The following is a 14,711-nucleotide window of genomic DNA, read 5'->3' as shown; positions in this document are numbered from 1 at the left end:
ACTACACCACATCCAGAATTAACAAATAAGACAGATTTTTTTGTTTATTTTACGCTTCGCGACTCAAGTAGGCTGTGTAGCCTGTGTTAAGATTAATATGAGAGTTAATATATTCTCAGTTATATATAATTTGCGGCTGCTATTAATGTAAATAACTACGTAGAGAGTAATAACAAGACATTTTATTTGATATACATTGTGTTTAGAAGACGCTCTGTGTGTTCTGTGTAGTTTATTGCCTGGTTAAATATTCTGTAGGCCTACTCTATGTATATGTTTGTAAGTACCTACAGGTATTAAAGCGCGTCGCATTCCGCTGGTGCCTTATAGAGCTATCAGCCCAGTAAGGTTGATGCCTGATCCGGACCTACGGACTACATAGCGGGTTTACCGATGTTCCGGCTAGAAAAGCAGGAGTAGGAACGGGGTGGTTTTTAGTCAGTAAGAGTCTGACACTCCCTGTCGCTTCGCCCAAGGCAAGAGAAGACATTGGATGATTTTCTGATACATGGTAAACTTGTAGTAAACCGTGTCACTGACAATGTAACTCAAGAACGGCTGGATAGAATTTCATGATATTTTGTTACCAGTACCTTTAGTACGAGTTCGCTTCACGTTTAACGAAAACGAAACGAGAGCGCGTTCGGTGTTCTGTACCCTTAGTATGAATTTGCTTTACGTTTAAAGTAATCGAAACGACAGCGCGTCCGGCGCTTTGATTGGTTGGTTTAATCCATCTGGTTGGTTTAAACTCATACTAAGGGTACTGATTGGTTGGTGGCTATCTATATGAAAATAAAAATACAGTTACATAGATACTAAGACAATTTAAACCTGATAAATGAATCATCGTCATCCAACTAGCCAATCTGGAATTCATCAGAAGAAAGGGTAAAATTTTTTAGATTAGGAAATCCAGCAATTTTAGTTTCTTCCAATCCCAACAATTATGTTCTAAGTTACATGCATATGTTTAGTAGTCGAACGTCTTTTAGTATTATATATCTGTACTTACATTTATGTATAAAAAAATATGTAGCATTATTCAGTTATTTAGATCAAACTATGATACAATTGAGGTTATTAAACAGTCAGTAGTAAAATTAATTATTCGTCTATTTCAAGATAAGAATGTGAATTTATGAGCATTATCACCTAAATCATTGACCATTCGCAATTATTAATTTAAATTATGACGCGAAGTAAATTATAATATTAATATTAAAATAATGATTTATTGATTGAAACTTTATATTTATGCATCTGTGGTCAACGGTCAAATGTCTTAATTTTCGAATGAATTATGTCAAACAGATTTGTAATATAATTGTACTATGTTAAATTTTGGAAAATCAATTTCGATATCTTTTTTACTTGAGTGTAAAATAGGCCTTATTAGTTGTAGTTATGAAGTGTGGTAGTGCCATGTTTCGGAACGAACGGAGTGATACCACGGTTTCACAGAAAACCGAAACAACGCTTGCGATGTGTTTATTTGTATGTGTGAGGTTACCGAAGGCCCAATTACCTCCCAATCCCCGATTCCCCAACAACCCAAAAATCCTAATCCCCAAAAGACGAGCAACCCACTTGTAACGCTTCTGATGTTTCGGGTGTATATGCGCGGCGGCGGCGATTGCTTACCATCAGGTAATCTGTCTAATCTATATTTAATTGCTTTCATTACAATTCGGTCATGAAATCAAAGAATCCAAGTATTCTTGCTTTAATATAAGACCACACACTCCAATGATATCAATAACAAACCTAAAACCTACCAATTGAAATCATTTCAAATATCACTTAGCGCCTCAAATATAAACGCCGCCATTTTTTTAACGCTAAGATGGCGAAAATAACACGAAATGAGCGCCAAATGTGGCTCTTAATATTAAATCCCGGTAATTTACCTAAACACCCAGCTATTACGCACTTCATCCTCACCGCGGGTAATATGTTATACGAATGGGTTATAATAACAGAAATGGCTAACGATGATGCGGCCAGCGCCGGAGAATGGTTCGTATCCATTACTCATGTGAGATAGATTGCTCTGTGAAAGTCCGAAAGTAACTGGCCAGTAATCAGTTTTAATCTGTGCAACGTAACTGTTTTGACGTTTTAGCGGGAATGTTTGGCGCGCGTTTTTGTATTTCGTATTTGGAATCATGTCTAATTTGATGTTGGTTTGTTTCTATTTTTCTAGTCTTTAATTAAGTAGATTGTATTGTATAACCGTTCGTTGGTGAAAAAGGAGTGTTTTGTTTTAATTGTAACAGAGCCATGCTTCGGCACGAATGGGCCGGCTCGACTGGAGTGAAACCACGGCCTCACAGAAAACCGACGTGACACAACGCTTGCGTTGCGTTTCGTTTCGTTTCGTTGAGGTTACCGAAGGCCCAATTCCCAATCTTCCCAATCCCCGATTCCCCAACAACCCTTAAATTCCTAACTCCCAAAAATCCGGCAACGCACTTGTAACGCCTCTGGTGTTTCAAGTGTCCATGGGCGGCGGCGATTGCTTACCATCATATGGTGATATGTCCACTCGTTTACCGGCTTGTTCCATAAAAAAATGTTGTATTTATAAAAACAATTTTAAAGACAATGTTTTAGAGTTTTCTTATTTTCAGTATTAAATCACTGGCAGAAGCTAGTTTTGCATATAAATATTTTATTTCATTTCATTTTCCTCCACCAACAAAATAAATATAAATTACTAACATTCAAATACATTGAAACCTAATAAATAGAATCACGCGCACGAACTTTGACTGTGCGCGGGCGCATGAAATATGTTTCCACTTGTTATTTGTCCTTATTAAACGGTTCAAGTGATAATATGACCTCAGGCTGCTATCTTACCAGCTAGTTATTCACCATATCTTTTGGCTTGTCTGTGTTATTTTGGAAAATTCTGGTTTTTGTAGGTACGGTTGGTATTTACTTAGATTTTTATCATTGGTTATGAAAATGCCTCGAACTGCATCGTTGGTTGGGTAGTTATTAGTGTGGCTGCCAAGTACGGGGTCTCGGCTTTGTTAGTATTTTTTTTGTTTTATTTAGGTTTTTATACAGGTCTATCTAATACATACATATATAACCTTACGCCTATCTCTTATGGGGGTAGGCAGAGACGAGAGTTCCTACGATCCTTACATCTTTCGTGAAAGTTTCTAGTTACAGAGTGACTCTTCATCATGAGCAGCGTGCATAGACGCGATGATGCGTCGTGTAGCCTGGGCGACGTCACCGCGTCTGCGAAATTAGTACAGATTTTTCTCCAAATACAGTGAAACTTGGTTAAGTGGGACTTGGATAAGTGAGAAACCTCCACAAATGGAACTCATACTGAGGTCCTACCCATTGGCACTGAATTACCTCTATTAGTGGGACAACCAACCCTCTATATCTGGGATTCGTTCTTTCGATTTATCATCTTAGTTACCTCTATAACTGAGACAGCAAGTGAATTTTAATGCATAAACCTCAGTAACTGAGACAACATCGTTTTGTTTGTTGATTTACTTATTCTTATTCATTTATAATGTGCACATAACACATTGTTTTATTTTAGAATCACACCTCTTTATGTAAAATAACCCGTAGGTTCACCTCCATTAATGGAACCCTCTGTAAATGAGACAAATGTTTATTTATACCTGGTTATCTGAGACACTGGGTTAGTGGAATACCTCTAGTGATTCCAATTTGAAGGTCCCTTGATGTCTCACTTAACGAGGTTTCACTGTATTTGCTTGAGTAAACGTGTATTTTTTTGTTAAATTGGTTTATATACAAAGTTCAACTTTTCAATGAAAAATCCACACTTAGAAAACATGAGAAACACTTTTTTTTTTCAATTTGCTTTATCCAGTAAAATTGATGTTGATGTGACATGCAGCTATCAACTCGATGGATATTAGCAAGTAAAAAGTAAATGGTATGTTGAAAGGCGATATAGTGTTAATCACATAATTATACCCTGCAATTAATTAACTGATATCGCCCATACCTATACAAGGGTTGTCAATCAGATAAGCTTTTTATAAGTTTTTGCGATAAATAAAGTAAGCAGTATTAGCAGTATTTTAGTAAAAAGATTACTTTTTTCTGGGACTCAATTCCTTGGTGCTAAAGTGAAAGCTAATGCGGCTACAATCTCTAGATTTTTAGTGTTTTTAGATTTTAATGTTGAAAAACGTCGTTTTGGCCCGTTTGTTTAAGACGCCTGCTTCTCATGCATGAGGTACCAAAGTGCTAATGTGACATTTTCCGACTTAAATATACTTTTTAAGATAATTTAGACACCACTGACAAACGATGAAGGAAACATCGTGGGGAAACCTTGGTTTAAATTTATACTTGGCTTGTATTTGAAATCGCCAACCCGCATTGAGCAAGCGTGGTGCTTCTCCGTGTGAGTAGAGTTCTTTGGTCAGCAGTGGCCACTTATAAGCTGTTAATGTATTACCTGATATCTTAGTCCATCATTTATTTAATCAGCCCATAACTTTACTGACTTAAAACTTAAAATATTGCAAAATTCTCCAATCAGCAGTTGATCATTAAACAATGATAGTCTGACATAACGATGACGAAGCACGTGCTAGTCCCGATTATCTATTAATCCGTAATTATATTGTAGTGACAGCTTGTTAGCTGCTACAAATATTTATCTAATAAGAGCATCACAATTAACCAATGCTTTATCAGCCGACTGACATGATATAATGCTGTTTTTCTAGATCGCTATTGAAAGTCAAGTGTCCATTTTGGTTGAGTGGTTTAGTAGTATGTTGCCTGTCGGTAATTTTTATGCCTTTCTAAAGTAGTAGAGTTATTGGGATTTATTAGATAGTTTTTTTTAAGTTTTGGAGTTTGTTGTTAAATTACAAACCTCATATTGGTCTGCTCGTTCTTTTATTTATGTGAGAAGAGGCATTTTCCATTTTCAGGCTCATTAAAAGTATATTGAAGGAAATCCTTGTACATGTATTTATTTAATCACAATTATTGACGAGTAAAGAAGTATGTCAAAAAGTACCTCTGCTGTGCATTGTAACTTGGAGATATTAGACTGCAGTTCGTGAATGTATTATTTTGAGGAAGTCTGCAAACGTCTGTACTTATAACAGAACGTTTCTGCTTATCCTTTGCTGAGCTAAATATAAGATAATACCGCATGTGAAACCAATCCTAAATCTTCTCAGTAAGAGGGAAAAAATCTTGGAGTGTATATGAAACAAAATAATTAAAACATCGGGTTCATTTTGCGGTCACAATTACACGGTGTCACATATCAGAGGCGGCGAGCATTTTGTAAAATAATTTGCTCGTGTTCAAAATTATAAACGCCAAAGCATTCGTCATGGCGGCGTGGGGTCCCAGGGAATCGTATCAGTACTCTTTTTTTTCTTTAATTCTTTAAAACTGTTTAAAACCGTATCATTGTTTCTTGCAAATATATTTAAAATAATGTTCATAATTTTGGAGCCTTCTCAATGTCAACAGACGTCGCGGCAGGCCCAGAAGGAGATGGCGGGACGAACTTGACATGTACGATAAGGGTTGACCACAGAAAGCTCTGCAAAGCGAGGAGTGGAAGGAGGGTAGGCCTTTACCCTGCAGTGGGACGAACACGGCACGAACAGTCGACGTTCTAAAGGAGATACTTTATTGGTCCAATTGAAATTAATAATTTGCTTTTGACTTTGATATTATTTTGTTACCATTTACTTTAAAAAGGAGCCCTATATAACTTTCATAAGATGCAATATTGTATCCAATTTACGATAACACTTAATCACCATTATAATTTGAATGCACCAGGAAGAAATGTAAGTGTGAACACTCAATTATGTGTTTACTATTAAGTTGCATTAACGAGTGTTGGAGTAAAGCCATACATATTTTATAACGTTACTTTACCTGCGGTTCCAAGACGTTCGGTGTCTTTGTACCCCACAAAATGGCAGTTAAACCTCTAGTTAATGCCACGTTAAATATTTTGTTCAATATATAATCACATGCCGCCTATGGTTTGCTAGAATTCATTTGTTATTGGAATTGTGTTGTTTCCTATATTTTGATAGTTGCCGGCTGCACAATATGCTCAATTACGAGCGTGCTCGAAAGCCGACCCTAGCACATTATAATCATAATGGCAATGCGGTGTATAACTCTATTAAAGCCTCGTGTTGTTCACTTGAATGCGACAGCGACAGCCGGAGATTTATCGAGCGTTCTAAAGATGTCTGGCGGCTGGCGCGGCTCTGCTTAATTGTCTGCCGCATCTAATTGTAGTCTGGGTCTGGAGTCTGGACGCACACCAACAAATAAATCACCGATATGTGTGTTTAATCGTGTTATATTTTGATTCAATAAATTACTCACGTAACATACCTTTTTACATCTTACATACAGTGTGATAATCAATTTACAAATATCCATTTTCCACCGTTCATTCGTCTATAAATATAAATTAAAACTTAGTCAATATGTTTTGTACCTAATATATTGTTTCCGACTACAAAATGTACAGTTAGTAACCATTTATATTTTATTACTACACATTACTTTCGTTATAAAAGAACAAAATTATATTACCTACAAGGATGTGGCGTGAACTTATTGTATATTGTGTGAACTTAACGTTATATATCTGTAGGTTGGTTCCATATAAATAAATTAGGAAATACAGTCTGTATGTACCATTGTCTTAAACATAAATTAAGATGAACAGACGAATGTATGCCTTATTCGTTTGAACTATAAATCGTTATACACTGGCAAAATATTTCATAAAAAAATAAAATACACTTTAATATCTAGACACAATTCTTAATATTACTTGTAGGTACAGTTTTAAAAGAGAGATCAAAGAGTTTTTATCGTCCGAGGGTAAGAATTATTATTTTATCATTTATGTGAATTATCAGTTTATGGTGATTGTAAATTGGTGTCAGTAGGTTACGGGCGCTAATATAATGGCTCGACGTCAAATGTTAATTGTTGTAAAAGAGTAATAAACGTTATTTTGTCTCCATGTTTCCATAACAATGTACTAAAATCATTTTTATAGGTGTCATCTTATCTAGGGGTTACATTACTCTGCGTATATCAATGTTATGCTTTTGGCAAATTGCTTTAGCAAATTATTTCGTCCTTGAACGTTAATTTAGTTTATCAATGACGAACTTTGTTTGTTATATAATTGCAACTTTGTAAAGTGTAACATGATTACAACTATCTACTTTATATATTATCCTAAAGTCACTTCAATGTCGATGCTTCTTGAATGACAGAGAAAACTATCGAAGGGCCACTTTCGCCAATCATTTCCCACTTTCTGATTTTATGTTATAATTTTGTCGAAGTATATTAACTATCTATTAAATGCCATTGGTTCCGCTTCTCAAGAATATCTATGGCCTTAATTACAGCTAAGCTTGGATTTAATAACGAGTTTTACTGAGAAAATTGTACTAGGATTAATCCGTAGTAAAGCATATAGTAAATGGTGACGGAAATTCAGTCATTCAGCGAAATCTAGACAACACTGCTGACCACTAGGCTAGTTGAGAAAGGGCATGGTGAAAGAGAATAAGAGAAACATTAATAAAAATGTTCTATAGCCATTTTCAAAGTGGATAATTTCACGTGCCAACGGCTCGAGACAATGACTCCGTGACCAATCGGCTTGCACATTGTTATGTACCTATAAACTCACTGCGGAATAAGTAAAAATGGCAGTAAAGTGAACGTAGCCATAATGTTTTGCTAATTGGCTCTCTTATCGGTCGTTACGCATTATACGTTCATTAATTGTTGTTATTTTACGACAAGAGATTGTATTTCTTTCGCCAATAGTAATTTTATTTGCGCCGCCATCTTTTTTAGTTTATGGATTTGTTTTTTTTTTCATTAGTTCGCTGTTCGATGTTGTTCTAGTTCGTGGAGCCGCGATAAAGATTTTGTTATTATTTCTGTAATTTATTTCTTATGCTATGAATTAAATTGAAAATTTTATTTATGGATTAATAAAAGTCTGTTTTTTAATTAATTAAAATATATCACCTTGTGTTAATGTGGTCCTGTCTGGTTTTATTTAGCATCGATATCGAGATATCGATAACACATCTAGAAGTATTAATGTCGTATATTTTAAACCTTTTTGTAAGCATGATGTATCATGGCTGGTTCAGTTTATCGCAGTAATTGTTACAAAGTGTTTCTGTCAAGAAATTATACAGCAATGGCGTCGTAATTAAGTTAATTGCTCACCGTTCTGTCTAATGGACTGAAACTTAGTGTTTCATTGGGTTGTTAAACCGTAATGACACGTTTAAAACTACCTAAAATGTTTTGTTCCTGAAACTCAACAAATTAGCCCGTTACCTACTGACATAATCTTTACACCAATTTACGTGTACCATATACTTGTTTAGCATACATGTTCGACCTAAACACCATTCAAGTCATACGCCATTTTGTTGTAAATAAAAAAATAATAAAATTTGAAATCGCAAAAAAATAAACGAATAAAATACCACATCATCAACAAACGTCAATATAAAATTATTGCCCCGATTGTAAAAGAAAAATATATTAACATTAAAGAAAATAAATATAGATCGTTACTATATACACTACTACCTATATAATACATTGCCTAAGTCTAGTATTCACACGAGATATGTAATTATATGGTACTCATCAAGTCTTTACAAAAGCTGATTAATCTAATGATAATAACATTTTATTGTAAGCAAAGGAACATCTCTGAAATGCCTTCAAGTGTTGCTACACCACTATCGTGGCTACATCAGCAGAAATATTGGTTCCCGAAGTGTTTTCACTTTTAACGTACTGAGAGAACTCTGTTACCATCGACATTTCAGTCACTGCTGAGTCACTCAGCCACAACGTTCACTGGTCAGTCACGAATTATCCGAGAGCCTCTATTGTCACATTGTAGTCACTTTCACGTGTTAAGTAAGGACTCTATACTGAAAGGATTGTGTTTTCTCGTCCCTCCATTTTTCGAGAGGTCCTCTGTAGCGTGGCCTCCACCGCTCAGGTCTAAGGAGACTGCTCGGCCGGAGTCGAAGTCGAACTTCTCGAAGTTCGTACTGGCTCCGCCGAAGTGCTTGAAGAAAGAGGGCTGAGGGTCAGGGGTCGGGCTGAAGTGCCGCCCCGAATGGCCGTCGGACGTCGAGCTGTCGGAGTTGTTCATGCCGTCGGCGCCCGAAGGTGCCCGAAGTCGGCCCGAAAGGGAGAAGTCTTCAGGTCCCGAGTCGTGGCAGGAGTCTCCCCCCACCACATCTATCATGCTGTCCTCCCCCTCGCCGTCCCCGTCTGAGTCGGAGTACAGGCCGCTGTTCTTGTGCTGCGCCAGGTACTCCGCCTTCAGAGCCTCAAGGTCCACCGCGATGCCTTTAGCCCGCAGCTTCCTCGCTTGCCTCTCCAACGCTTTTGCCAACTTCTTTCTTCTTCTCGCCCTGTTGATAAAATCGATAGGGCCCAATTAGTATAGAATCTATAGCTTAATGATTCAGTTCAATGTTAATAAAGTTCATTATTAGGCATCGTGTATTGTTATCTTTCTAATTACTATTGTAGTGGACTGTAGGATATGAATATTTGACACTTTTATCGAAGCTATTGTGATAAAACTGTCACCGTCGATGACATAACGGAAAGAGTGCACACCGGTCCGTGCGTCACGCGTAACCTCTGCACATTGTAATGTATTTTTTATCTCTTTATGTTTTCTTTAAATTACTTGGACACCAGATAAAAGCACGATTACTTGTATTAATCATATGAAATTAATACAAAACCTTCGAACAAATTACATCAGTTAATTAATCAAATTCGCCGCGACATTAAAAATAATCGTTTATTAAAGTCGTAAAAACGCAATAAAAGTTTTTGTTTAAGAAGAACATGAGATAGGGAAATTTATTTAAAACACTTTTTCATGACAATTATTGACACAACGATTAATATTATCAGTTCTGGTCGAATCTGGATTTGGGCAATGTCACGCTTTGTGACCGTTTCATTTCAAAATGTTTTATTGATAGTTTTATTAGGTAAAACGTCGATTTGGAGATTTAATCATTCATAGAATAAAATGATGATGGGGAAAAACACAGAAAGAAATAAGTAATTAGACTTTCCACCCGCCATTTTACCAACTCATTTCTATCTTTAGGGTGCTTTTCCACAAAAGATGCTACGTAGCTATGTTACGAAGATGTAATAGCTAAGCTGTGACACTATGTCCGTTTCCCCTGTTAATAAGCTATGTAGCAGTGTGAGTAAAATGTGCTATAAAGCACCGCCGCCAAGGAAGATGCGCAACTCGAGTATTCAATCGATAGTAGGGAGGCCACACATAGCACACATAGCACGCATCTTTCCATATAAAAAACATAGCTGAGTCTGTTTCCACCAGTGCTAAGTAATGTGTACCAATGAATATGATATGTGGAAGCCAAACGCACGGTTCACAACTGGCTGCCGCGCAACGTATATCGCATGTGTAATGTGAACTTGTATGTTTGTAAACGCACCCACGGCACAGGAGAAAATCCAAAAGTAGGTTCTTAAATCATCTACAGCAACGTATACTAGATCTGGGGTGGAAAAGCACCCTAAATCTAGGTTTTCAGCCTCAATACACACTAGGTTGTAAAACTACGTTATGCACATATCTCACCTCTCCCTGGCTCTCAGCTCGTGTGGTGGTATCGGTTCTCCGGAGCAGGACTGTGGGTGTGCGTTGTGAGCTGGTCGACCCGGGCCTTTCTTCGTGTGCTCCTTCTTACGCCATTTCGCTCTTCGGTTTTGAAACCATACCTGTGTGAGAAGATAATAATATGGTTAGTTATATTTTCAGTATTGTTATAACTAGGTTAAGTTAATTCTGAATTGAAGAATTGTGATGGACTGTTCAAAGACTAATCTTGCTCATCACATTTTGCTACTTTTGTATAGTAGTATTTTTTTTCTTGTTTTAAAACGTTGCCCTTCACTCCGATTTTCTCCTGTGCCATGGGTGCGTTTACAAACACACAAATTAACATACACATCACACCCAGACACGAAACAATCTGTGGATCACACAAAAGTTGTTCCGGAATCGATCCGCTCGTTGTGCGACAGCCATTTGCCCAGCCACCGCTCCAAACATGCAACCAGTTAGGTAGAGACGTGGATTAATAGCCAGCAACATATTTTCAAGTAGGTATTGGATTATATTTTTTACTTCAACATAACTATTAAAGCGACAATCCGTATCTTTGTGGATTAACTGGACAAAAAATCACTTGTTGCACCTACAAGATTAATGTCGTCTAGAGGTCATATCTTTTTAAAAATACCCGGGCATCTGCACAAAAATGATAGTTGAGTAAAAAGTGCACCGTTATGCAAGCCATTGCTCTATTTTGCACGATTATATTATAGCGAGATCACGATTATCTATATCCGATATTTTTTGTTGAAACATTCAATGTGCCAGTAAGTAGGTAGGTATGCCTTTTTTATCCGCTTTTTAATTCACTGTGTTATAATAGTGTACCGTTAAGAACAGATTTGGTGTCACATCGTCATATGTACGGTAAACTGATTCAAACTTCAAGTGTGGGAGAGCCATTCTTCGTCACGAATGGGCCGGCTTGATCGGAGTGATACCACGGCCTCACAGAAAACCGACGTGAAACAACGCTTGCGTTGTGTTTCGTTTTCTGAGTGAGGTTACCGGAGGCCCAATTCCCATCTTCCCAATCCCCGATTCCCGAACAACAACCCTTAAATTCCTAACCCCCAAAAAGCCGGCAACGCACTTGTAACGCCTCTGGTGTTTCAAATGTCTATGGGCGGCGGCGATTGCTTACCATCAGGTGATACGTATGTTCGTTTACCGGATGCGTTTCATAAAAAAAAAAACTTTGACTCGACTAATAGGAGTAGGTGTTATTTCACATTCAAGTCATACTTATCATGAAGCTACTGTACCATGTTGGCTCTCAACACAGAATACCCTAGAAGAACAGTCACTTCTTTATCATAAACAACCTTATTCCAAAGCCATAAGAATCACATTACGGTCAAATTAAACGGAAAGCGTCCAATGAAATCTCTTTTCCAATAACACCAAGTACTTAGTACTTTACTTAAATACTTAACCGGCATCTATAAAAGGTTAGAGAAGTTATCTCGGCGCACAAAGCCATGTAAAGTGCCCGCGACCCGCCAAGAATTGAGACGTTAAATTTCAATGCGCCTGCACATTACCATCGTAATGGCGGACAGGCGTGCGCGCGCATTTGACGCGCTGCATATTGGCGCTATCTTCCGTGATGTGCGAAACTTTGTGGTAACTGATGATGACTGCCTTTGGTTTTAGGCTCTTTTTCATTTAAAATATGGATTGTAATGTATTCTTGAATACATTAAGTATCGATTAGGTATCGATAATCTGGAAACAGTCTGCGTAAACTCGATATTAATTGCTAATGATAGGTTGCCCAGAAAATATCGCAATCAGTAACAGTTAAGAAAAGATTAACGAAAAATTTAGCACCATTGTGAACCTAACTGAACCTGCCTATTGCACTAAAACAATACCACATCCAGTATCAATCCTTCCTGACTCTATGGTGTCCCCGTGTCCCGCGTGTTATTGTTTAAAAGGTTTCTGAAACTTTTTGTTGTTTTAATAACCATTCCTGTGCCACGACCATACGATTTTCGTCTGGTATCGCTTGTATAGTAATTATTATAGTACGTAGGTATGGTGTATAGCCTTTATTTTAATATCAAAACATTGAATATTCATAACTCCGTTATTGCTGTAGTATCTTCAAAGACAAACGATTAACTATCTTGAGTGCGTAAACGAATATCCCACGTCGGCGATATAATGCAGTTATTGTCAATGATTTCAATGGTTTGGTAGTAAAATACTCCGTAAGTATGGAATTTAATTGTAGCTGTAAAATTATGTTTATGGCGGGTCACTGGGACGGTCAGTCTTTGATGGTGGTCAGACCACCGCGCGGCTGCGGAGCGCGGTGCTCACTAATATTCTGTCGCAACTACGTAAGCATCATATGACATCTCTTGGTTCAGACCTTAATTTTTAATTAATACTTACATTTTTATTAGGTTATTTGTGTTATTTTTATGAGATCTGGAGGTTTTAATTAATATTTTTGTGGTAGTGACGTTGTGTTACGGGAGGTTCCTAAGTATATATGATAATGACTTCTTCGTTTCTTGGAGAATATCTTAATCCAATGGATTCAAACCTCATTTACCCTGAGGTTTTAAAACAAGAAACAGAATGTTATCGAAAATTTATCAAACCAAAATGTTACACAGCATTTCTAAGGAGTGAAATAAGCTAGTATTACGTATGAGCAGTTCAAGTCCTGTAAGCAAATGGCAATAAACGCTATTCGAACAAGCGAATACCAAAGTTAACACTAACGTTTACCTAAATGTCATTTGTTCAGGACTGTTACCTATATGAATTTCTTTACGTTTAAAGTAATCGAAAAGAAACCGCGTTAGGCGTTTTGATTACATTAAACATAAAACAAACTCAACCAACACTAAGATACTGAGCAGAAACCATTTGAGAAAGTGACAGAAAAGCTAAACATTTCCTTTGTCATCAATTTTATTAAACAAACCCACTTCTTTATCTTTTCTATACGAATATTTTCAAGTAATACCTATGTATGTATATCCATATAGTATATTATGAAAATGTAACATAGGTTTTGGTGTACGAATTGGGGCCAGCTTTACGAGCAGGCCATCGCGTTTTATTGCAAAAGACGCATAATATGAATATGACTGCCATCTGGCGAATTTATTTAATAAAAATTCTCACAGAATTCGGTATAATTAAATTGTTAAGTATAAATGGTTCACATCATATTTGTTTTTTTTTTATTCTGGTTGCTTTGTTCATACGTTTTGCTTTGTTCAGTTTAAAAGTTTAATCAGGTTTAGGTGGTGGTCTAAAATTGTTGTTTTTAAAATAGGCTTTGGGTGCAGGGAGAAGGTTGCATCATCAAATGATTTCTTCCTCGTTATGTGAAAAGGGATGGAATGTCTAACTCTAACTGACCGAAAATCTATATGATTTTGAGGTAGGCTAACTTCCAACAACTAAGGGAATGTCTTATACTCTTACTGACTAAAAATCAAGTTATAATTTTAAGGCAGGTTAACTTCATAACTAGAAAAAATGCATTTTTAATGCTTCAGTTATTTGATTGCATTTAGTTATAATTACGTATTTCTTTTAGTTATTACCTACTGAATAATTTGCATATAAAATTCTTACACGTGTAAAAGAAATTTTACCCATAAAGTCATTGTTTAAAGAAATTATGATTAAAAAATAATAACCCAATCAATACGAGTATATTCATTTACTGTAAATGATTTAAAAACAATGGTTTTCCGTTAAAAATCGATTTTGAAGGAAACAACCACGTTTTCTATTTATTATTAGTATAATTATAATATAAGTCGCAATTATTTACTTATTGGTTGAAAATCGATTTAGGGCTAGGTAATTAAAATTAAATACGTATTAACGTTTCATTACTATATATTATGTTACTAACACTAGGGATTTCCTAGGATTTAGGGTACTAGGGTATAAACTGCCGCGATTA

The 14,711-nt window shown here is 36.5% G+C and overlaps 1 protein-coding gene across 4 annotated transcripts in view; it reads right to left on the bottom strand.

The window, feature by feature from the left end:
- Nucleotides 1-6,352: 6,352 nt before the first annotated feature.
- Nucleotides 6,353-14,711, bottom strand: part of LOC118264302 (homeobox protein unc-4) — a 38,991-nt gene continuing 30,632 nt past the window's right edge. For 2 of the 4 annotated variants that reach the window (XM_035576771.2, XM_050704693.1), the window contains exons 3-4: nucleotides 10,730-10,869; nucleotides 6,353-9,503 (exon numbers count right to left, since the gene is read on the bottom strand). In XM_035576771.2, coding sequence (XP_035432664.2) covers nucleotides 8,987-9,503; nucleotides 10,730-10,869 — 657 coding nt within the window. In that variant the 3' untranslated portion in view covers nucleotides 6,353-8,986. The remainder of the gene's footprint in view (nucleotides 9,504-10,729; nucleotides 10,870-14,711) is intronic. The other 2 variants (XM_035576772.2, XM_050704692.1) reach the window with 2 other exon arrangements.

This window comes from Spodoptera frugiperda, chromosome 26 (assembly GCF_023101765.2).
Source record: "Spodoptera frugiperda isolate SF20-4 chromosome 26, AGI-APGP_CSIRO_Sfru_2.0, whole genome shotgun sequence".
Taxonomy (NCBI): Eukaryota; Metazoa; Arthropoda; class Insecta; order Lepidoptera; family Noctuidae; genus Spodoptera; species Spodoptera frugiperda.
This window is presented reverse-complemented; position numbering and strand designations above follow the sequence as displayed.